Source organism: Salarias fasciatus, chromosome 20 (assembly GCF_902148845.1).
Source record: "Salarias fasciatus chromosome 20, fSalaFa1.1, whole genome shotgun sequence".
Lineage (NCBI taxonomy): Eukaryota > Metazoa > Chordata > Actinopteri > Blenniiformes > Blenniidae > Salarias > Salarias fasciatus.
The window spans coordinates 1642216-1664723 of NC_043764.1; the positions used below are offsets into that span (position 1 = coordinate 1642216).

General features: G+C 50.1%; 1 protein-coding gene across 5 annotated transcripts in view; it reads right to left on the minus strand.

The window, feature by feature from the left end:
- The window catches only part of LOC115408432 (uncharacterized), a 31207-nt gene continuing 8699 nt past the window's right edge, over positions 1 to 22508 (minus strand). For 3 of the 5 annotated variants that reach the window (XM_030119189.1, XM_030119190.1, XM_030119193.1), the window contains 43 exons: positions 21622 to 21696; positions 21399 to 21531; positions 21214 to 21317; positions 19750 to 19824; positions 19527 to 19659; positions 19342 to 19445; positions 17261 to 17335; positions 17038 to 17170; positions 16853 to 16956; positions 14820 to 14894; positions 14597 to 14729; positions 14412 to 14515; positions 12908 to 12982; positions 12685 to 12817; positions 12500 to 12603; positions 10572 to 10646; positions 10349 to 10481; positions 10164 to 10267; positions 9490 to 9783; positions 9267 to 9399; positions 9082 to 9185; positions 7487 to 7585; positions 7265 to 7397; positions 7079 to 7182; positions 6426 to 6494; positions 6197 to 6329; positions 6012 to 6115; positions 5694 to 5762; positions 5468 to 5600; positions 5283 to 5386; positions 5122 to 5190; positions 4905 to 5037; positions 4719 to 4822; positions 4392 to 4463; positions 4180 to 4312; positions 3743 to 3846; positions 2497 to 2565; positions 2288 to 2420; positions 2098 to 2201; positions 1296 to 1340; positions 1090 to 1216; positions 914 to 1017; positions 1 to 278 (listed from right to left, as the gene is read on the minus strand). In XM_030119189.1, coding sequence (XP_029975049.1) covers positions 262 to 278; positions 914 to 1017; positions 1090 to 1216; positions 1296 to 1340; positions 2098 to 2201; positions 2288 to 2420; positions 2497 to 2565; positions 3743 to 3846; positions 4180 to 4312; positions 4392 to 4463; positions 4719 to 4822; positions 4905 to 5037; positions 5122 to 5190; positions 5283 to 5386; positions 5468 to 5600; positions 5694 to 5762; positions 6012 to 6115; positions 6197 to 6329; positions 6426 to 6494; positions 7079 to 7182; positions 7265 to 7397; positions 7487 to 7585; positions 9082 to 9185; positions 9267 to 9399; positions 9490 to 9783; positions 10164 to 10267; positions 10349 to 10481; positions 10572 to 10646; positions 12500 to 12603; positions 12685 to 12817; positions 12908 to 12982; positions 14412 to 14515; positions 14597 to 14729; positions 14820 to 14894; positions 16853 to 16956; positions 17038 to 17170; positions 17261 to 17335; positions 19342 to 19445; positions 19527 to 19659; positions 19750 to 19824; positions 21214 to 21317; positions 21399 to 21531; positions 21622 to 21696 — 4565 coding nt within the window. In that variant the 3' untranslated portion in view covers positions 1 to 261. The remainder of the gene's footprint in view (positions 279 to 913; positions 1018 to 1089; positions 1217 to 1295; positions 1341 to 2097; positions 2202 to 2287; positions 2421 to 2496; positions 2566 to 3742; positions 3847 to 4179; positions 4313 to 4391; positions 4464 to 4718; positions 4823 to 4904; positions 5038 to 5121; positions 5191 to 5282; positions 5387 to 5467; positions 5601 to 5693; positions 5763 to 6011; positions 6116 to 6196; positions 6330 to 6425; positions 6495 to 7078; positions 7183 to 7264; positions 7398 to 7486; positions 7586 to 9081; positions 9186 to 9266; positions 9400 to 9489; positions 9784 to 10163; positions 10268 to 10348; positions 10482 to 10571; positions 10647 to 12499; positions 12604 to 12684; positions 12818 to 12907; positions 12983 to 14411; positions 14516 to 14596; positions 14730 to 14819; positions 14895 to 16852; positions 16957 to 17037; positions 17171 to 17260; positions 17336 to 19341; positions 19446 to 19526; positions 19660 to 19749; positions 19825 to 21213; positions 21318 to 21398; positions 21532 to 21621; positions 21697 to 22508) is intronic. The other 2 variants (XM_030119194.1, XM_030119192.1) reach the window with 2 other exon arrangements.

Consider the following 22508-nt stretch of genomic DNA (forward strand, 5'->3'; position numbering starts at 1 on the left):
TTTGGATGCCAGTGAAGTTTATTAGAGATCCAGACTGAAGCAGTCGCAGCAGAGCGCTCCACTTTCACAGAAGGGGATGAAACAGAGAGAGAGAGAAGAGCAGCGGAAAGGCTGGGATCAGCTGTCTGTACAGGGCGCCAGCAGGGGGCGCCGCCGAGCGCACGGCCGGCACGCCGCCGCCCACGTACGCTCGCGTGTGGTTGTTCTGCCGGGGTGTGTTCCATCCGAGAGGACCTGTGTTGCCGTGGTGACGTGGGGCTTTTATCCCACCACATTCGCTGTAAGAAGAGGAGAAACTTTTTAAACTAATCTCATCAGAGGAGGGGTTTTCCAGAGACACGGTCGGTCGTTTTAAAACCATGAAATCTTTTATCTTTAACCGACTTCCTCCACAATGCTAACGTTCAGCAAAAGCTCCTGCAAACAACTGCTTCAGAATCTGTCAACACGCTGCAGCTCTGCAGCATCACTGCTTTAAAAAAGAAATAAAACATTCAGTGAACAGAAAGAAGAGAAATGCAGAGACAAAGTCAATATTTGAGGACCAAAGAAAAGAACTTTAAAATAAATCTGAACAACTGCAGCTGTGTGATTATAGTTCAGATTCAGTTACAAACGCCAGTGTTCTTCACCTCAAACTGATTTTAGCAGACAGAAGAATCAGTGCATAAGATTGACAATTGCAGAGTTATTGTTAGGGTTATTTTTTTCCAATTTGAAAATGGTATGTGATATAGACGTATTGAGCTAGTCATTCAGGGCGCTTTATTTTGAAAGGAAATATAAAAAGGAGATTGTTTGTGTTCGTGTGTTTCCTGATGAAGCCACTCTGGAAAGAAATCTGACCAGTTTCAACAGTTAATTTCAGTTCAGCCATTTGCGTTGTGGACGTGAAGACTGAGCAGTTACCCACTTTCGCAGAGGTAGTCCACCACCAGGTATTTGGACGTGCCCTCGCACGGGTCTCCGATCTCCGCGCTCCTCGCCGCCACCGAGCAGCTGTTCTTCCTGTTGCACCTGTGGACGCAGATCGGCGTTAGCGAACCCCGGACCGTCCGGCGATGGTGCGGTGAAGCCGCCGCCACTCACCTCTCCGCCACGCTGTCGACCGCCACCGAGCAGGTTTCCACGTTAGCTTCGGCTCGCTTGGACAGACAGGTCTTCTGGTCACTGCGGCCGTAGACGGCGTTGAGGACGGTGATGATCTTTCCAGGACCTGACGGGGACGAGGCGGAGAAGCTGAGCGGGAGAGACGAGCCGAACCGAGACGTCGAAGAAGAAGAAGATTCACTTACTGCACTTGATCTGAGACACGTTCCCCTCACAGGTCACACTGCGGACTGGGAAGGAGCAGAAACCAGGTTAGACCAGGGTGGCTCTCTGACGGAGGTCTTCCAGAGGACCTCCTACAGGGACAACTCTCTCCAGACACTTCAACACCCAAGAAGCCCGTCCAGACGAACCTCTGCTGACTCCCTGGTTCTAAAAACAACAGGTTCCCTCAGTCTAGCTACTGAGGCAGGTCTAGACCAGGCAGGTATACCTGGGTGACCATCAGCTGGCCTCTTCTGACAGTACCTGACAGACCCTGATCAGAGTCTGGACGGTCCTACCATCTCCACCTTGGTGGGTGGTGGACACTCCTACTAGCCTGGCAGCCCGATGGGACGGTCGCTGTCTGAGTATAGCAGCTGACGTTACCCACACCAACAGGAAGCCTGGCGGCATGGCAGTCTATTCCCCATGGTACATGGATTCCAAGCGTCCAGATTCCCATGTGAGCCTTACCAAGGCGCTGTTCAGTGAAACTCCAGGTGGAGCGTTATACATAAATGATCTAATCAGTTATTTTTGTAGCTTCTGTGACTCAGTGCTCAGGTAATGTTTTCACGCTGCGTTCCAACACTTCAGGGGTCTTCTTGGTTCTTTTGTCGGTCTCAGCTGAGCTGTTCTATGTGTGTCTGAACAGACTGACCCGTCTGCATGTTCAGTACCAACAGTCGGTGGCTTGTTTCGTTCAGAAGTAACTAGTTACTTTTGATTTGAAGGAAGTGAGTTGTGGTGACTGTCCGTCGGACTGAGGTGCTGTGAGCTTACTGAGACACATGTAGTCCACCTCCAGGTACTTGTACGTTCCGCCACACGGGTCTCCGAACACCGAGTTGCTGGCGCCGACCGAGCAGCTGCTTTTGCCTTGACAGCTGTGGAAGCAGAGCGGAGTCGGTGAGCGCCCTGAGCCAGAACGTCCGAACGCTCAGCGTGAACGTGAAGGTCGAAGATCACTCACAGCTGAGAAACTTCGTTGGCGGGGTTGGAGCATTTCACGTTGCGGGTCTGAGCCTTGGGCCTCCCGGCGGCGCATGTGTTCTCGTCCAGACGTCCGTAGTTGGCCTTGAGGATGGAGATGACCTGTCCGGGTTCTGAGGACACGACGGAGAACGCCGCTCACACCACAGGCCAGGCTGCCGACGGTCAGCCACCGAAACGGGAACTTACCGCACTGGAACTGAGCCACGGAGCCCTCGCAGGTCACGCTGTGGGACTGGCGGGACGACTGCTCGTGCACTGCAAGACAAGCAGCAGGGTTTATAGCCATTCTGGACGACTGAGAGTCCAGGACAGACTTCTGAGTTCATGATGTGTTTTGACTGAAAATCACGATCACGTCAGCTCCAGCGAGTTTCCAAAGCAACGTACTGGATGCGCGGTCTCCATGGTAACGGGGGAAAACCAAGACTTTCTGGAAACGCTTGGTCTTCGTGGTAATGGGGGGAAACAAAACTTTCTGGAAACACTCTGTCTCCACGGTAACAGGGGAAAACCAAGACTTTCTGAAAACACTCGGTCTCCGTGGCAACGGGGGGAATAAAACCTCCTGTCATGACTTCCAGGTCATGTTGCGGCTGTAGAATTTCCAGTCACCATAACAACAATCCAACTTGGTGTTCTGTCAATATGAAGTTTCGTGTTCTCCATTGTAAATGTTTAGTATTGTTCACTGCAGCGTGTGTGTGTGTGTGTGTGTGTGTGTGTGTGTGTGTGTGTGTGTGTGTGTGTGTGTGTGTGTGTGTGTGTGTGTGTGTGTGTGTGTGGGGTTGCATTCTAAAAACAAACAGCGCCACCTTGTGATCTGATATGCTAACTACATCCTTTTCGGTGTTCCTGCCGTTGCCGTGGAAACGCTTTATTGACACGTCTGCAGCTGTGTGCAGATCTTTGGTTGACACTGTCACCATGCAGGGGCCCACGATGTTTGGCCACGCCTGAGGCGGGGGAACCGGTTCCGGTGGTGCAGTGGGAAGGCCTGGCGGCTCGCCCGGGGAAACGCTAACACGCCTGCCTTCTGTAATCCGTCGGTTTAAACCTCTAATACTTGTTGACGGGAACAAGCTCTGCACAGCAGTGGAACGCTGGAGGAACAGAGAGCAGTTAGAACTCAGACTCAGAACTCCAGATTCACACAATGAAAACAAAAGAATCACGGTCAGACATTTAAATGCGTTTGAAACCGCAGTCACACAGTCACCACGATCACAGCGTCAGGACTGGAACTGCACTGCAACAAGTGGCGCACCGACACCGGGCCGCGGTACCAGGTCTGATACCGAGGGATCAGAGCCGCCTCACGCCGCCTCGCGGAACCCGGGTTCAGGGTTCTGAGTCGCTGCAGCTGCTTTATGCTGGATGAGAGCAGTGAACCGTCTACCGCCGTAGAGGTGAGAACAGTCAGACCCAAACTCACGTTCACAGGTGTAGTCCACCTCCAGGTACTTGTAGGTTCCGCCACACGGGTCTCCGAACACCGAGTTGCTGGCTCTGATGATGCAGGTGGTTTTCCCGTCGCAGCTGTGGATGCATGATATTGATATTTCATCAGATCATTTAAAGTCTCACTTTGGTCCTTCTCTCCATACCGCCGCCGTAGCTCCTCCCCTCTCTCGTCGACCTGCTGCTGACGTAGCTGACGGATGACGTTATGTAATACTTGCCGGGTTCAGTCGTAGATCTTTAACCAGTTCTGCGATCGATATGCGTCCCTAACCCAAACAACTAAACACGCTGCAGTAATAGAAATGGGTGTGGGATAACTCCGGACTCTGAGGCTCAGAAGCATCACCACATTTCCTAAAGCCCTGAACGGTGTCTCATTGCAGGCGGAGCGGTCCCGGCCCGTCTCACCTCTCGGCCACTTTCCCGGTAGGGTTGAAGCACTGGCTGTTCCTCAGCTGAGCCGCCGGTCGACCTTCGGAGCAGGTGGTCCTGTCACGCCGGCCGTAGTATGCACTCTTGACCGTGATCACCCCGCAGTTGTCTGAGCAGAGGAGGACGAGGACGGACGTGAGCGGCGCCGGCCGGACATGGACACGGTGAAAGCAGAAGGGAGGTCTTACCGCACTTGAGCACTGCCGCAGATCCTTCACAGGAGACCACGTTGGTCAGTCCTCTGGTCCGAAGTCTCGGAGCTGTTCAGTCACAGAGTTAGGGTTAGGGTCAGCGACTGTTCCCAGAGTACACCACGTCTGACTGACGGGCTGAACCATCAGCTCAGTGCTCCTCCTACTGTTTTAATCACCCTGCTTTCTGCCTGAACTGAAATATTTACACCGCCAACAGTCACCAAACGGTTCCTTTGTTCTTTTCTTGGGACGTTTCCACTGACAGCATATGGAAATGCCTGGTCTGCTTTGGGGGGCTGAAACAGGCCTCGAGCTCCTCACCCTGACAGATGTAGTCCACCTCCAGGTACTTGTACGTTCCGCGGCACGGGTCTCCGAACACTGAGTTGCTGGCTCTGATAGAACAGGTCTGTTTGCCGTCACATCTGTGGACGGAGAACGGTGTCAGTGGACGCGGCTGAGAACGGAAAAGCAGGCGTAAGGGAGGACTCGGAGGGCGTGCCGTACTGGTTTGAAACTTTGTTTGCGGGGTTTGAGCATTTGACGTTGTTCAGCTGGGACTTCGGTCGTCCTCTGGCACACTTCCTCCCGTCCAGACGTCCATAATTAGCTTTAATGATGGAGATGACCTGTCCAGCATCTGAGGAGACGACAGAGCTCAGACTCCGTGGGACGGAGGAGAGAGGACACGTTCTGAAGAGGAGCTGGACTCGGAAGACCTTACCACATTTGAGCTGGGCCGTGGAACCTTCGCACGTCACGCTGTTCTTCCCACCGGCTCTGCTCTCGGGTTCTAATGGCAGCCAGGTGGAACACACATTACTTTCTCTGAAAGCTGACGGGACATGGAAACATGGCCGCTGCGTCCCGGGCCGAGCTGCTCACCCTGGCAGACGTAGTCCACCTCCAGGTACTTGTAGGTGCCTCGACACGGGTCTCCGAACACCGAGTTCACGGCTCTGATGGAACACCGCCTCTTTCCGTTACATCTGAGGATGCAGACTTGTGTCGGTGAAAACAGTCGGACTCAGACGGAGGTCAGCGTGAGGATGGAGTCAAACATCAGTTACTGCTCAGAAACTTGGTTTGCAGGATTTGAGCACTGGACGTTTCTCAGCTGGCGCCCGGGTCGTCTTCTGGAGCACTTCTTCGAATCCAGACGTCCGTAGTTGGCTTTGACCACAGAGATGACCTTTCCAAGATCTGAGGAGACCGCGAGGGACGCAGCTTGAGCACCGCAGGCAACATCAGGGATGCGAAAGCTAATAAAGCAGAGGTGAAGTGAGATGACCTTACCGCATTTGAGCTGAGCCCTGGAGCCTTCGCACGTCACACTGCTGATTTCACGAGGCTTGGGCTCCGGTTCTAACAGATCACATCAGATTACCGTGAGTTTAACCCTGCCACCTCAGGCCCGCTCAGGTTTCCCTCTGTTGTCTCGAGAGGACGCAAAGGCTCCGGTTTTTGTTTAAGTTTTTTGCTAACATCACGACTGGACTGTGACCGAATCATCGGGTCCCTGGATGGTGAGTCGGTCAGTAGAGCGCTTCGCACAGTGCTGACAGCATATGGAAAAGGTGAACCTCTCTGGGTAATGGGTCCGTGAGGACTCACCCTGACAGACGTAGTCCACTTCCAGGTATTTGTAGGTGCCACGGCACGGATCTCCGAACATTGAGTTACTGGCTCTGATGTTGCAGCTTCTTTTCCCGTCACATCTGTGGATTGAGATTCATGTCAGTGGAAACAGCCGGAATCGGAAACGTACTGTGATGATGAACTGAAGGAACATTGGTTACGTCTCAGAAACTTTGCTTGCAGGATTTGAGCATTTGACGTTTCTCAGCTGAGACTTTGGCCTTCCTTTGGCGCACTTGCCGGATTCCAGACGTCCATAATTGGCTTCAAGGATGGAGATAACCTGTCCAACGGCTGAAAAGACAATTACAGACACAACCTGAGCCGCCAGAGCCACGACTGACACGAGAGATGTGAAATGCTTTGAGTAAAGAAAGAAGATGACCTTACCACATCTGAGCTTGGCTGTGGCACCCTCACAGGTCACGCTGTTGATCTCACCAGCTTTCTTCTTGGCTTCTAACAGATCACATCAGTTTACCATTAGTTTACAGCATCACTGTAACATGATCATCAGAGCGGGTGGTTCACAACTATTTCCTTGAACAGACTAAAACGTTGCTCTTTTGATGCCAAAGAGGAGTTGCTTCTGTTGGGCTTAACTCTCAAGGGACAAGCCGTGTTGTTGACTTTACCCCAGAAAACCCGTGGAGCTGAGAATAGTGGGTTGGGCTCTGGAAAGGGTGCTGCTGAGCCACATCAGTACTTATGTTGGTTAGACGTGGGTAACTAGAGAAGGAATGATGTGGAGGAACAGGGCTGAGCTGTTGTTCAGCTGTGGCCAAGGACTTGAAGGTGCCTGTTGATGCAGCAAGTCAAGGACACGATGGTAGACACCATAAGTCCCCGGCACCGCCAAGGTAAAGCGAGAAGAAGCTAATGGGCTGCAGTTCAGGTGAACTCCTGAGAACGCAAACTGAAATTTACAGGCTGAAAAGGTAGACTGGACGCCATCATGGAAACATCTGCAGTGTTGGTGGATTTCAGTTGACCATCAGTGCTGAGGGATCATGAAAGCTCTAACAGGCCGTTCAGTTCCTCACCCCGACAGACGAAATCCACTTCCAGGTATTTGTATGTGCCGCGACATGGGTCTCCAAACACCGAGTTGCTGGCTTTGATGAAGCACTTTTGTTTGCCATCACATCTGCGGATTGAGATTCATGTCAGTGAAGGTAGATGGACATAGAAGACCCAGTGTGATGGTGGGCGAAAAAAACATCACTTACTTCTCAGATACTTTGTTTGCAGGATTTTTGCAGGCAGCGTTTCTCAGCTGAGCCCTCGGTCTTCCTCTGGAACACTTCTTCCCATCCAGACGTCCATAGTTGGCCTTGACGACAGAGATCACCTGTCCAGATTCTGAGGAGACGATGGAGGATGCCGCTTACACCACCGGTGAGATCAGCGGTGTAAAATAATTGGGAGGAAGAAGAACAAGGTGTCCTTACCACATTTGAGCTGAGCCATGGACCCCTCGCAGGTCACGCTGTTGTTCTCAGCATCTTTGCTGTCGCCATCTTTGCTCTGACGATCTTTGCTCTCAGGTTCTGACAGATCATATAAGGTTGTTGTTAGTTTCCAGCCCAGCAGGCTCACTGCCAGAGTAGGTGGTTGACAGCCAGTACCAAGGAGCCGCACACTTTGCTGCAGGAGCATTTCTACCTCTTTGCTGGGTTTTTTGGGTTGTTTATCTTTTTTTCTTCCGATAGAGTGTGAACATTCCTCCATTGCTTGGTAGAGCTATGCCATTTAAAGTACCTTGTGTTCCCTCTGAGTTTTGACAGTTTTGGATTTAACACCAAGGAAAACACACCCCAAAACACCCGAATGTAGAAAGAGGAAGTGTCTTGTTTCTGTGTTGGAAGCGTAGAGCTGCTCTGCTCATGTAGAAATGTCCTAAATTTGCCACGTCGGCTGCAACGAGCAGGTGTGTTGTTTGTAAAGGTCCCTGGAACAGTGGTTCTCCGTCAGTTCTCTGACTGGAAGACGGAGTATTTGTCTGTGATTTGGGACGACAAATGCTAATATGGGAAAAGCAAAAAGTGAAGATGATCCCATGAGAAGGATGGCAGTGTGTGAGGGAGAATGTGAGAAGTTTTCAGGTACTTCAGACTCTTAATAGCTTGAGATTAAGATTTTCAATAGCTTGTTTTAAATATATTTCTTTCATTTCTTTGACAAGCCCTGTGACTTGCTTTCTGTCTGAACACTGCTCCAGAATTAAATTTGTCTTGTCTTGCCTAATGAAAGTGAATATCACAGAACTGTGTTCCCAGTAATTGGTTTGGAGGGTTGTGTTTATTGGGTCTCACTGGGTAACAGTTCCGTCCAACAAGGCCAAACTGTGAAGACGCTCCATGGAAGATTCACTTTTGCCACCAACCCATTTCATAACAGAGCAACTTGGCATTCTGGGAAACTGGGCTTCAGAGGATGAAATACCTCACAAGGTGGTGGGGGAGGCAGAGAGGTACTGACAAGGTCAAACTGGATGCATCTCCTCACCGTCTGAGCTCTGCAAGCACAAACCTCAGACTGGTGGCAAAAACGGTCTCATGAATGGGCTCACCGACACTCACGTGTGGGGAACAGGGTATAGGGTTGGAAATAGCAGTATCAAGCTACGTAAGCGGTCTGTTTGGGTCCAGTACTTGTGACAGCAGGAAGATCCATGGCGTTCTGGGCCAGGAATATAATATCATTTCATGAAAGGGGACAGGAGCTGGAAGAGCTGGGGCTTCTGGGTGATATGTTCCCACCAGCAAGACAGACTTACATTGGTCACACATGTGCAACTCAATGGGGTATGCTGGGAGGAACAGGTTGCTTGATCGGGATAAGAGCAGTGAATTGTTCACAGCTTGTGAATAACAGAAACAATGTTTTAACTCAAGGATTCACAAAAATGTAATTGCCACACGAGTACTTTAAGTTCAACACAGAAATAATTGTAATGCGTGCATGAAAAAGTCTCTGGACGGACAGCAAACTTAAAACAGGGAATCTTTTTGAGAGGGCTGTCACAGGCCTGCATGTTTCTCACCCTGACAGACGAAATCCACCTCCAGGTATTTGTAGGTGCCACGGCATGGGTCTCCAAACACGGAGTTACTGGCTTTGATGTTGCACCTTCTCTTGCCGTTACACCTGCGGATTGAGATGTGGGGAGTGAATACAGGTGGGAGGAGACATGTCAGCCTGAGGACGGAGTCAAAGAACATCTCTTACTTCTGAGCAACTTTTTTAGCCGGATTTTTGCAGCGAATGTTTCTCAGCTGAGCCCTTGGTCTTCTTCCGGCACACTTGTTCCCATCGACACGTCCATAGTTGGCTTTGACGACGGAGATCACCTTTCCAGCACCTGAGGAGACCATGGAGGATGCAGCTTACACCACAGGGGAGACCAGAGATGTGAAATGTTGAGGACAAAAAAGAAACTAGATGATCTTACTGCATCGGAGTTTAGCTGTTTTTCCCTCGCAGGTCACGCTTTTGGTCTCATCAGCTTTGCTCTGCTCATCTTTGCTCTCATCATCTTTGTTATTTGCAGCTTTGCTCTCATCGTCTTTGCTCTCATCGTCTTTGTTCTCGCCAAGTCTGCTCCTTCCATCTCTGCTTTTTCCAGATTTGCTCTCATCTTCTTTGGTCTCATCGTCTTTGCTCTTTGCAGCTTTGCTGTCATCGTCTTTGGTCTCATTGTCTTTGGTCTTGTCCTCTTTGCTCTTTCCATCTTTGCGCTTTGGTTCTGAAAGATCATATGACATCTTTGTTGCTTGACAGCCTTACAGTCACTTCAGATCTGGTTCTACTGGCAGAAACAGGTGTTTAATTTATATCCTTTATTTATCCAGGAAAAAGCCTCATTGAGATGCAAAGTCTCTTCTTCAAGAGGGGCCTCACATGGCAGCAGCCAGCAATTACAACATTCAGTAAATACAGTACATTCATACATAAGAGGAAAAAGTGACAAGTGGTTCTGGAGACAACGACTTGGGACAAAATGATGGACGCTCAGGGAAGTAAAGCAGCTGCAGTGACCAAAAGTATCCCCTTCAAGGTCCTTCAGCAGAGATTTAAATTCCCCAATCTGTTTTGGAAGCAGTAACAGGACAAGGAGTCACTCACTCTTACAGACGAAATCCACCTCCAGGTATTTGTAGGTGCCACGGCATGGGTCTCCAAACACAGAGTTACTGGCTCTGAGGTTGCACCTTCTCTTGCCGTTACACCTGTGGATTGAGATGTGGGGAGTGAATACAGGTGGGAGGAGACATGTCAGCCTGAGGACGCAGTGAAAGAACATCTCTTACCTCTGAGCTACTTTCTTTGCAGGATTCTTGCAGCGAACGTTTCCAAGCTGAGCCCTCGATCTTCCTCTGGAGCACTTCTTCCCGTCCAGACGTCCATAGTTGGCTTTGACGACGGAGATCACCCTTCCAGCACCTGAGGAGACCATGGAGGATGCAGCTTACACCACAGGGGAGACCAGAGGCTTGAAATGTTGAGGACAAAGCAGAACCAAGAGGATCTTACCGCATCGGAGTTTAGCTGTTTTTCCCTCGCAGGTCACTCTCTTTTTCCGATCATCCTTGTTCTTCTTCTGGCGTTCTGAGAAATCACAGAAGATTGTTGTTACTTGACAGCCAGCAGCCTCACAGTTTCCTCAGCTCCATGGATGAAAATTGTTCTTATCCATTGCCAGCAGCAGCTGGCCAAGAGAGGGCTCAGGCTCTGTCCCCTTGCAACTCAGAAACAGAAAAAATAAAAAAGATGAAAATGCTTTATCTGGTTTATAAACTCACAGAAATTGAGGAATAATGAAACGCCCCACCTTGAATGGCGGCTGGTGATTCTCTTCATCACCAGCCGCCAGCTCTCATTGCTTTCGGGGAGGTAAAAATGATGTTTTTTTTTTTTTTTAACAAAGATGAAAAACAATTGAAGCGCTCTGCTGGTGTCTCAGTGGAGAAACCATGCCGTCAGTTTGTCCCTGAAATAGAACAGGTTCTTCCAACATTTGGTTTTGCCCACCTTCATGAGTCAACATGAACAGACCTGACATTAATGTCTGTTGTTCTGGTTTCCACTGCATGGCCTTTGTTTTTCAGTGAATATGAGAAATGTTCTGTGATATTCATGACCGTGTGGCAGAATCTTTGCTTTGTTCAGTAATCGCCGAGCTTGGGCACCTGGGCATCACCGACACCCTCTGTCATTGGACGAGGGACTTTCTAACCAGCAGGCCACGGCGTGTTGAGCCAGGATGCATCATGCTCGACACAGGCGTACCACAGGACTGTGAACAGGGCCCGTTCTTTTACTCCCTCATGCATCCAACGCCATCAGAACGTTTGCAGATGATAGAGCAGTGATCTGCTTGGTGAGCCACAATGATGAGAGAGCCGACAGCGAGGAGGGGCAGCATCTGGCTTATTGATGCCTGGAAAACGGCCTGATCTTGAACACATCACCAGAACAAAGGGGCTTGTGGTGGACTTCAGGGAGGAGAGGGGGATACAGCACAGTCCAATCTGCAGCAAACGGATGACTGTAGAACGTGTCTCCAGCTTCAAATTCCTGGAGATGCACATGTCAGAAGACCTTTCTTGGTCCAACATCTCCTTCTTTCTGGTCAACAAGGGTCACTCGTGCCGCTTTTCCTTGGGAACACTGAAGATGCACCATCTGTCCTCAGTCACACTCAGGAAGTTCTCCCACCGCGCGATCCAGAGCATCTCGAGCAGCTGTGTCTTGGTCTGGTACAGGCGCTGCTCTGTGGCAGACACAGGGCTCTGCAGTAGCTGGTGAAGACCGCCCCAAGGACTGGAAAGGCTCGACTGCCAGCCATTGAGGATGTGGAGGGAAACTGTTGCCTACATGGTGCTCACGGTTGTTTACAGTTTTGGCCCTCAGGGAGGTGCTTCAAGTGCCCCAGAGACAAAATCAAGAGAAAAGCTGTAGGAATTCTCATATGCCTCCATCCAGGTGGTCAACCCATTTAGAGAACGTCAGGTTGTGAAGAGTTTGGCCGTCCAATTGGAGAAGTCATAAATAGATGGATATGTATTTGTGCCAATGAATTGAACAGCTATTCAGAGAAAATGGTTTTCTTGGAAAGACATGTTGGCAGGGATCATTATCAATGGATTCATCGTCTTGCTGGTGAATGAGGAAACTAATGCTGGTAATGACAGAGAAACCGGGAGGGGAAAACTGGGAGAAAGAGGTTTCCTGGTCCATCATGTGGAGGTCTGGTGTTGGGAGACTTCTGTGTTCGTCACAAACTTTCAGTAACAAACATGGTGGAACACAAGGATTCCCATTGGTGTTCCTGGAACCCAACCTCCTTGAATGCAACGCATCTTCCAGGAATAACTGGTAACTGTGTTTATACAGCGCTGAGAGTTTGTAGAAACAGGGAATCTGTTTTGGAGGCAGTAACAGGACAAGGAGTCACTCACTCTTACAGACGAAATCCACCTCCAGGTATTTGTAGGTGCCACGGCATGGGTCTCCAAACACGGAGTTACTGGCTTTGAGGTTGCACCTTCTCTTGCCGTTACACCTGTGGATTGAGATGTGGGGAGTGAATACAGGTGGGAGGAGACATGTCAGCCTGAGGACGCAGTGAAAGAACATCTCTTACCTCTGAGCTACTTTCTTTGCAGGATTCTTGCAGCGAACGTTTCCAAGCTGAGCCCTCGATCTTCCTCTGGAGCACTTCTTCCCGTCCAGACGTCCATAGTTGGCTTTGACGACGGAGATCACCTTTCCAGCACCTGAGGAGACCATGGAGGATGCAGCTTACACCACAGGGGAGACCAGAGGCGTGAAATGTTGAGGACAAAGCAGAACCAAGAGGATCTTACCGCATCGGAGTTTAGCTGTTTTTCCCTCGCAGGTCACCCTCTTTTTCCGACCATTCTTATTCTTCTTCTGGCGTTCTGAGAAATCACAGATTATTGTTGTTACTTGATAGCCAGCAGCCTCACAGTTTCCTCAGCTCCATGGATGAAAACTGGTGTGATATATCCATTGGTTTGGGGGATTTAAAATGCTTATTTTATGAAGCTGGGAAGCATTTGACTGATGCCAGCTGAAGCCCCTCCCAGATGGCGTATCTCCTTCGCCTATCTCTAGGGGAGCGCCCAGCTACCCTATGGAGGAAGCCCATTTTAGCTCCTTGTGTCTGGTATTTTGTCCTTTCGGTCATGACCCTAAGCTCTTAACAACAGGTGACAGTTTGAAAATAGACTGATCAGTAAATCAAGAGCTTCGTCTTTCAGCTCTCCTCCCTCTTCACCACGATGGACTGAAACGACTCCGTCACTGCAGAAGCTGCACCGATGCACCTGTTAGCCTCACGCTCTGTCCTTCCCTCCCTCAGGAACAAGACCCTGAGATACTTGAACTCCTCCAACTGGGCCCGAATGTCTCCGCAGACCCAGAGAGAATAGACCACCTTTTTCCAGTTGAGGACCCTGGCCTCAGATTTAGAGGTGCTGATCGTCATCCATGTCACTTCACATGAGGTTTGGAACTGCCCCAGTGCGTCCTTTAGGTCCAGGTTCCATGCCGGCAGCAGAACATCATGTGTGAAAAGCAGAGATGAAATCCTCTGGTCCATGAAGTGGTCCTCCTCTGACCCCAGGTCCCTGAACTTGATCCCCTCTGACCCCCAGCTGCACCTCAAAATTCTATTGATAAAAATAGTGAAAAGAACCGGTGACAAAGGGCAGCCCTGCTGCAGCCCAGCATGCACTGGGAGCAGGGCTGGTTTACTGCCGGCAACATGGACCACACTCCTACTGTGGACACACAAAGACCGGACGGCCCTGAACAAGGGGCCCCAGACTCGTTCCTCCTGAAGCACCCTCCAAAAGAACCATGAGGGATTCTGTTCAACGTGGTCTCCCATTCTAACAAACACAAATGGACTGGATGGGTGGACTCCCACAAACCCCTGAGCACCCGATGGAGGGCGTAGAGCTGGTCCAGAGTTCCAGGACCAGGATGAAAACCATATTGTTCCTGTTGGATGTGAGGTTCAACAATCTGTCAGATCCTCCTCTCCAGCACCCTGGAACAGACTTTGCTGGGGAGACTGAGGAATGTGACCCTCTGGAGCCCAGAAAGAGTTTTCATGGTCCATCATGTGGAGGTCTGGTGTTGGGAGACTTCTGTGTTCGTCACAAACATTCAGTAACAAACATGGTGGAACACAAGGATTCCCATTGGGGTTCCTGGAACCCAACCTCCTTGAGTCCAACGCATCTTCCAGGAATGACTGGTAACTGTGTTTATACAGCGCTGAGAGTTTGTAGAAACAGGGAATCTGTTTAAGAGGCAGTAACAGGACAAGGAGTCACTCACTCTTACAGACGAAATCCACCTCCAGGTATTTGTAGGTGCCACGGCATGGGTCTCCAAACACAGAGTTACTGGCTCTGAGGTTGCACCTTCTCTTGCCGTTACACCTGTGGATTGAGATGTGGGGAGTGAATACAGGTGGGAGGAGACATGTCAGCCTGAGGACGCAGTGAAAGAACATCTCTTACCTCTGAGCTACTTTCTTTGCAGGATTCTTGCAGCGAACGTTTCCAAGCTGAGCCCTCGATCTTCCTCTGGAGCACTTCTTCCCGTCCAGACGTCCATAGTTGGCTTTGACGACGGAGATCACCCTTCCAGCACCTGAGGAGACCATGGAGGATGCAGCTTACACCACAGGGGAGACCAGAGGCGTGAAATGTTGAGGACAAAGCAGAACCAAGAGGATCTTACCGCATCGGAGTTTAGCTGTTTTTCCCTCGCAGGTCACCCTCTTTTTCCGACCATTCTTATTCTTCTTCTGGCGTTCTGAGAAATCACAGAAGATTGTTGTTACTTGACAGCCCAGCAGCCTCACAGCTTCCTCAGACCTGGTTCTGTTGATGAAAAGTTGTCATATGTACCCATCACTTTGAAGGGGTTTGACATGATGCTTTTTTTATGAAACTGGGAAATAATTGAGTGTTGCCAGCTTAAAGCTGGTGTCCGGAGTTTCCGTTCGTTTCCAATGTATGTTTCATTTTTCAATGGAGCTTCAATGTGTCATTCTGGTTCGATACTACAATATAATATTAGCATAAAGCAATATAAAAATTTATTTATGAGCCCCGCCTTCGTCTCATAGACCTCCATGTTATCCGAAAAAGCGCCGGTCAGCATCAGCCAATAGACTACGAGCTTCCGCATTCTCGTGCCGTCAATCAAAGTGTGCACGCAGCCAGAGAGCACGCGCACTCGCCCAGGCAGAGTTAGCTCCGCAGCAGCCGCCCCGCTTACCTCGGATATGTCCATGGTCTGCTGAACATCCACCGTAAACAGCTAAACATGTAGGATGCTGTAGGACTCGGAGGCTCTCATTTTCACCCGACAGATAACTCGCATGCACAATTAAAGGGGCGTGGCTTGGTCGCTCATGAAAGCAGAGGGAGGGCGGAACCTCCAGACGTTGGATTAAAAAAAAACCTCTCTCTTTCAAAACTCCGGACACGAGCTTTAAGTCTCCTGCCTGGTGACGGAGCTCCTTAGCCTGTGTCTAAGGAGCGTCCAGCCACCCTACAAAGTAAGCTCATTTTGGCTGCTTGTATCCAGGATCTTATCTTTTGGGTCATGACCCTGAAATCATGACCATGGGTGAGGATAGGAACATATATTGACCAGTAAATCAAGAGCTTCGTCTTTCAGCTCTCCTCCCTCTTCAGCACGATGGACTGAAACGACTCCGTCGCTGCAGAAGCTGCACCGATGCACCTGTTAGCCTCACGCTCTGTCCTTCCCTCCCTCAGGAACAAGACCCTGAGATACTTGAACTCCTCCAACTGGGCCCGAATGTCTCCGCAGACCCAGAGAGAATAGACCACCTTTTTCCAGTTGAGGACCCTGGCCTCAGATTTAGAGGTGCTGATCGTCATCCATGTCACTTCACATGAGGTTTGGAACTGCCCCAGTGCGTCCTTTAGGTCCAGGTTCCATGCCGGCAGCAGAACATCATGTGTGAAAAGCTGCGATGAAATCCTCTGGTCCATGAAGTGGAACACCTCTGACCCCAGGTCCCTGAACTTGATTCTCTCTGACACCCGACTGCACCTCAAAATTCTATCGATATAAACAGTGAACAGAACCGGTGACAAAGGGCAGCCCTGCTGCAGCCCAGCATGCACTGGGAGCAGGGCTGGTTTACTGCCGGCAATGGACCACACTCCTACTGTGGACACACAAAGACCGGACGGCCCTGAACAAGGGGCCCCAGACTCGTTCCTCCTGAAGCACCCTCCAAAAGAACCATGAGGGATTCTGTTCAGCGTGGTCTCCCATTCTAACAAACACAAATGGACTGGATGGGTGGACTCCCACAAACCCCTGAGCACCCGATGGAGGGCGTAGAGCTGGTCCAGAGTTCCAGGACCAGGATGAAAACCATATTGTTCCTGTTGGATGTGAGGTTCAACAATCTGTCAGATCCTCCTCTCCAGCACCCTGGAACAGACTTTGCTGGGGAGACTGAGGAATGTGACCCTCTGGAGCCCAGAAAGAGTTTTCCTGGTCCATCATGTGGAGGTCTGGTGTTGGGAGACTTCTGTGTTCGTCACAAACATTCAGTAACAAACATGGTGGAACACAAGGATTCCCATTGGTGTTCCTGGAACCCAACCTCCTTGAATGCAACACATCTTCCAGGAATAACTGGTAACTGTGTTTATACAGTGCTGAGAGGTTGTAGAAACAGGGAATCTGTTTAGGAGGCAGTAACAGGACAAGGAGTCACTCACTCTTACAGACGAAATCCACCTCCAGGTATTTGTAGGTGCCACGGCATGGGTCTCCAAACACAGAGTTACTGGCTCTGAGGTTGCACCTTCTCTTGCCGTTACACCTGTGGATTGAGATGTGGGGAGTGAATACAGGTGGGAGGAGACATGTCAGCCTGAGGACGCAGTGAAAGAACATCTCTTACCTCTGAGCTACTTTCTTTGCAGGATTCTTGCAGCGAACGTTTCCAAGCTGAGCCCTCGATCTTCCTCTGGAGCACTTCTTCCCGTCCAGACGTCCATAGTTGGCTTTGACGACGGAGATCACCCTTCCAGCACCTGAGGAGACCATGGAGGATGCAGCTTACACCACAGGGGAGACCAGAGGCGTGAAATGTTGAGGACAAAGCAGAACCAAGAGGATCTTACCGCATCGGAGTTTAGCTGTTTTTCCCTCGCAGGTTACCCTCTTTTTCCGACCATTCTTATTCTTCTTCTGGCGTTCTGAGAAATCACAGAAGATTGTTGTTACTTGACAGCCAGCAGCCTCACAGTTTCCTCAGACCTGGTTCTGTTGAAGAAACCTGGTGTGAGATACCCGTCGGTTTGGAAGTATTTGATATGATGCTTGTTTCATGAAAACTGGGAAACTATTGAGTGTTGTCTGCTGAAGTCTCCTCCCTGGTGATGCAGCTCCTTACAACATCTCTGATTAGTGCCCAGCCACCCTATGGAGGAAGCTCATTTTGTATCCAGGATCTTGTTTTTTCGGTCATGACCCTGAACTCAGGACCACAGGTGGGGGTAGGAACACAGACTAACCGGTGAATCAAGCGCTTGGCCCTTCAGCTCAGCTCCTTCTTCGCTACAATGAACCGATTAAAAGACTGCCTCCCAGCAGACACTGCACTGATCCACCTGTCAATTTCACGTTCCATTCTTCCCCCATTCATGAATAAGTCTCTGAGGTACCTGAACTGCTTCACTTGGGTCAGGGTCTGTCCCAAAGAGGACAGTCCACCTTCTTCCAATCGAAGTATCATAGCCTCGGATCTGGAGGTGCTGCTCATCATCCCTGTCACCTCACATTGGGACTGAAACCGCCCCAGTGCATGATGTAGATCCAGGTTCCATGACCCAGCAGGACATCGTCTCTGAAAAGCAGAGATGAAATCCTGTTGTCCTGGAACTGGACCCCCTCTGGCCCGTTGTCCCTGAACTGGACCCACTCTGGCGCCTGGCTGCACTTCAACATGCTGTCCATGAAAGTTATGAACAGAACCGGTAAGAAATGGCAGTCCTGCCGGAGTCCAACATGCACCAGGAACAGGTCCAGTTAGTCCTGTCACTGCGGTCCAGACTCCTACCTTGGACATACAGAGACCGGACGGCCCTGACCAAGGGACTCCAGACTCTGGACTCCTGAAGCAGCCCCACAAGACACCATGAGGGCCACGGTCAAACGGCTTCTCCAAATCCAAAAAACAAATATGGACTGGTCAGGCAATCTCCCATGACCCTCCAGGACCCTATGGAGGGTCTGGAGCTGGTCCCATGTTTTAGGACCAGGACAACAACTGCAATGTTTCCTCTTTATCTGAGGTTCCACTGTCTGTCTAATCCTCCTGTCCAGCACCCTGAAATGGACGATCCTGGGGAGACGGAGAAAGGCGATCCCTCTACAGGTGGAGCACAGAAACAGTTTTCCTGATCAGTGCTCAGTGTGGGTACATTGGTGTTTTTTGTTCAGAACTGGTTTATTCCGAACTTGTAATGCTGAATTACATTCCTGAGCTTGGCGTTGACGTGGGAAAAATGAAGGATTAAATCCTCTTCAACCTTGGCCCTGCAAAGCGTTCTGATGGGACGGGGCGGCCGTGACATAGTTACATGTCCAGGATGTCAACAAACCAGGTTACCTGCAATTGTTCTGTCTTTCTTTCTGGATTAACTGTGATACTACAGCTTTAAAAAATGTCCACATAGTTATGCTTCCGCCCCTCAGCTTTGTTCATCATATCCATGTCTTCGAAAGCTCCCGTTAAATAAATCATCTCCGTATGAGTCGGACCGTGGGCCGCCATCTTGGATTATTGCGTCATGGCGACAGACGACCAAATTAAGTTACACTGAATTTACATATGACTCCGCTGCCAAAGGCAAATAAACCGGCCGGACTATTTCAATTTAAACTGAATTCTGAACAAAGTTTTCAGGTGGTCATTTTAGAGCAGAATGAAGTTTCATATGGATTTAAAGAGGAATTAAAAGTCACTTGTAAACACACTGAATGTAGCAGAGAGGTGTTGGGAGACTTCTGTGTTCGTCACAAACTTTCAGTAACAAACATGGTGGAACACAAGGATTCCCATTGGGGTTCCTGGAACCCAACCTCCTTGAGTCCAACGTATCTTCCAGGAATAACTGGTAACTGTGTTTATACAGCGCTGAGAGTTTGTAGAAACAGGGAATCTGTTTAGGAGGCAGTAACAGGACAAGGAGTCACTCACTCTTACAGACGAAATCCACCTCCAGGTATTTGTAGGTGCCACGGCATGGGTCTCCAAACACAGAGTTACTGGCTCTGAGGTTGCACCTTCTCTTGCCGTTACACCTGTGGATTGAGATGTGGGGAGTGAATACAGGTGGGAGGAGACATGTCAGCCTGAGGACGCAGTGAAAGAACATCTCTTACCTCTGAGCTACTTTCTTTGCAGGATTCTTGCAGCGAACGTTTCCAAGCTGAGCCCTCGATCTTCCTCTGGAGCACTTCTTCCCGTCCAGACGTCCATAGTTGGCTTTGACAACGGAGATCACCTTTCCAGCACCTGAGGAGACCATGGAGGATGCAGCTTACACCACAGGGGAGACCAGAGGCGTGAAATGTTGAAGACAAAGCAGAACCAAGAGGATCTTACCGCATCTGAGTTTAGCTGTTTTTCCCTCGCAAGTCACCCTCTTTTTCCGACCATTCTTATTCTTCTTTTGACGTTCTGAGAAATCACAGAAGATTGTTGTTACTTGACAGCCCAGCAGCCTCACAGCTTCCTCAGACCTGGTTCTGTTGAAGAACACTTGCTATATTCCCATTGTTTTGTTGGGATTTAAAATGATTGTTTGAAGAAAGTGAGAAATCATTGACCGGTAGGAGCTGTGCAGCGGAGGTTTGCCAGAACCACCATGTGCAAGGGGGAATTTTTTTATTGGTGGACCGGCATCCGGTCATCCGTGGCTTTTCAAGCTCGTCATCGTTTGTCCCATCCCTTGTGTCTTGGCTTATATGGACCGACACACCAGACTCGCAGTCGGGTCACCTGCGACTCTGCTGCAGCTGCCAGGTGCATCGAGCCACCGCTGAAACACATCCAGTGTAAATCCAGCCATCTATGGCAACGGCGGCTACTGGCTACTGCTTGTTTTCATATATCTGTTTGGATCTGCTGCTCCGTGACTCATTGGTTCTGCTTCACGTCCGTTCTGGATCATTCTGCATCCAGTGTAAAATGAGCTGCAGGTCCAGGTTCCTCGAAGTCAACTGGACAATGTTATCGGTGAAAAGCAAGATGAAATCCTGTGGTTCCAAAGTGGACCCCGTCCAGTAGCTGGTTGCTCAATCAGACCCCCTCTGGTCCCTGACGGCACCTCAACATGTTGTCCATTAAAATGAAGACCAGAGCCAGGGACAGGGCGGCCCTGCTGGAGTGCAGCATGCACCGGGAACAGGTCTGGTTCCTGCTGGCAATGCAGACCAGACTGGAAGGCCCTGAACAAAGGGCCCTATACTCTGTCCTCCTGAAGCACCCCCGAAAAGACACCATAAGGGACATGGTTGAATTCCTTTCCCAAGTCCCAAAAAAAAAACATGTGGTAGACTGGTTGAGCAAACTCCCACGAACCCTCTGGTACCCCATAGAGGGTCTGGAGCTGGTCCAGTGTTCCATGACCAGGATGACAACCGCATTTCTCCTGTTGGATCTGAGGTTCAGCGGTCAATCCTGCTCTGAAACACACTGGAATAGAGTTCCCTGGGGAGGGACCAGCCGAGCGCCACAGCACTGCTGGACCCCTGACTGGTCGACGTGACGAGAAGTCTAAACCTGACAAGAACTGAAATAGAGAGACCAAAGTGGACGATGTGGAGAAAGAGGTTTCCTGGTCCATCATGTGGAGGTCTGGTGTTGCGAGACTTCTGTGTTCGTCACAAACTTTCAGTAACAAACATGGTGGAACACAAGGATTCCCATTGGGGTTCCTGGAACCCAACCTCCTTGAGTCCAGCGTATCTTCCAGGAATAACTGGTAACTGTGTTTATACAGCGCTGAGAGTTTGTAGAAACAGGGAGTCTGTTTAGGAGGCAGTAACAGGACAAGGAGTCACTCACTCTTACAGACGAAATCCACCTCCAGGTATTTGTAGGTGCCACGGCATGGGTCTCCAAACACAGAGTTACTGGCTCTGAGGTTGCACCTTCTCTTGCCGTTACACCTGTGGATTGAGATGTGGGGAGTGAATACAGGTGGGAGGAGACATGTCAGCCTGAGGACGCAGTGAAAGAACATCTCTTACCTCTGAGCTACTTTCTTTGCAGGATTCTTGCAGCGAACGTTTCCAAGCTGAGCCCTCGATCTTCCTCTGGAGCACTTCTTCCCGTCCAGACGTCCATAGTTGGCTTTGACAACGGAGATCACCTTTCCAGCACCTGAGGAGACCATGGAGGATGCAGCTTACACCACAGGGGAGACCAGAGGCGTGAAATGTTGAGGACAAAGCAGAACCAAGAGGATCTTACCGCATCTGAGTTTAGCTGTTTTTCCCTCGCAAGTCACCCTCTTTTTCCGACCATTCTTATTCTTCTTTTGACGTTCTGAGAAATCACAGAAGATTGTTGTTACTTGACAGCCAGCAGCCTCACAGTTTCCTCAGACCTGGTTCTGTTGAAGAACACTTGCTATATTCCCATTGTTTTGTTGGGATTTAAAATGATTGTTTGAAGAAAGTGAGAAATCATTGACCGGTAGGAGCTGTGCAGCGGAGGTTTGCCAGAACCACCATGTGCAAGGGGGAATTTTTTTATTGGTGGACCGGCATCCGGTCATCCGTGGCTTTTCAAGCTCGTCATCGTTTGTCCCATCCCTTGTGTCTTGGCTTATATGGACCGACACACCAGACTCGCAGTCGGGTCACCTGCGACTCTGCTGCAGCTGCCAGGTGCATCGAGCCACCGCTGAAACACATCCAGTGTAAATCCAGCCATCTATGGCAACGGCGGCTACTGGCTACTGCTTTTTTTCATATATCTGTTTGGATCTGCTGCTCCGTGACTCATTGGTTCTGCTTCACGTCCGTTCTGGATCATTCTGCATCCAGTGTAAAATGAGCTGCAGGTCCAGGTTCCTTGAAGTCAACTGGACAATGTTATCGGTGAAAAGCAAGATGAAATCCTGTGGTTCCAAAGTGGACCCCGTCCAGTAGCTGGTTGCTCAATCAGACCCCCTCTGGTCCCTGACGGCACCTCAACATGTTGTCCATTAAAATGAAGACCAGAGCCAGGGACAGGGCGGCCTTGCTGGAGTGCAGCATGCACCGGGAACAGGTCTGGTTCCTGCTGGCAATGCAGACCAGACTGGAAGGCCCTGAATAAAGGGCCCTATACTCTGTCCTCCTGAAGCACCCCCG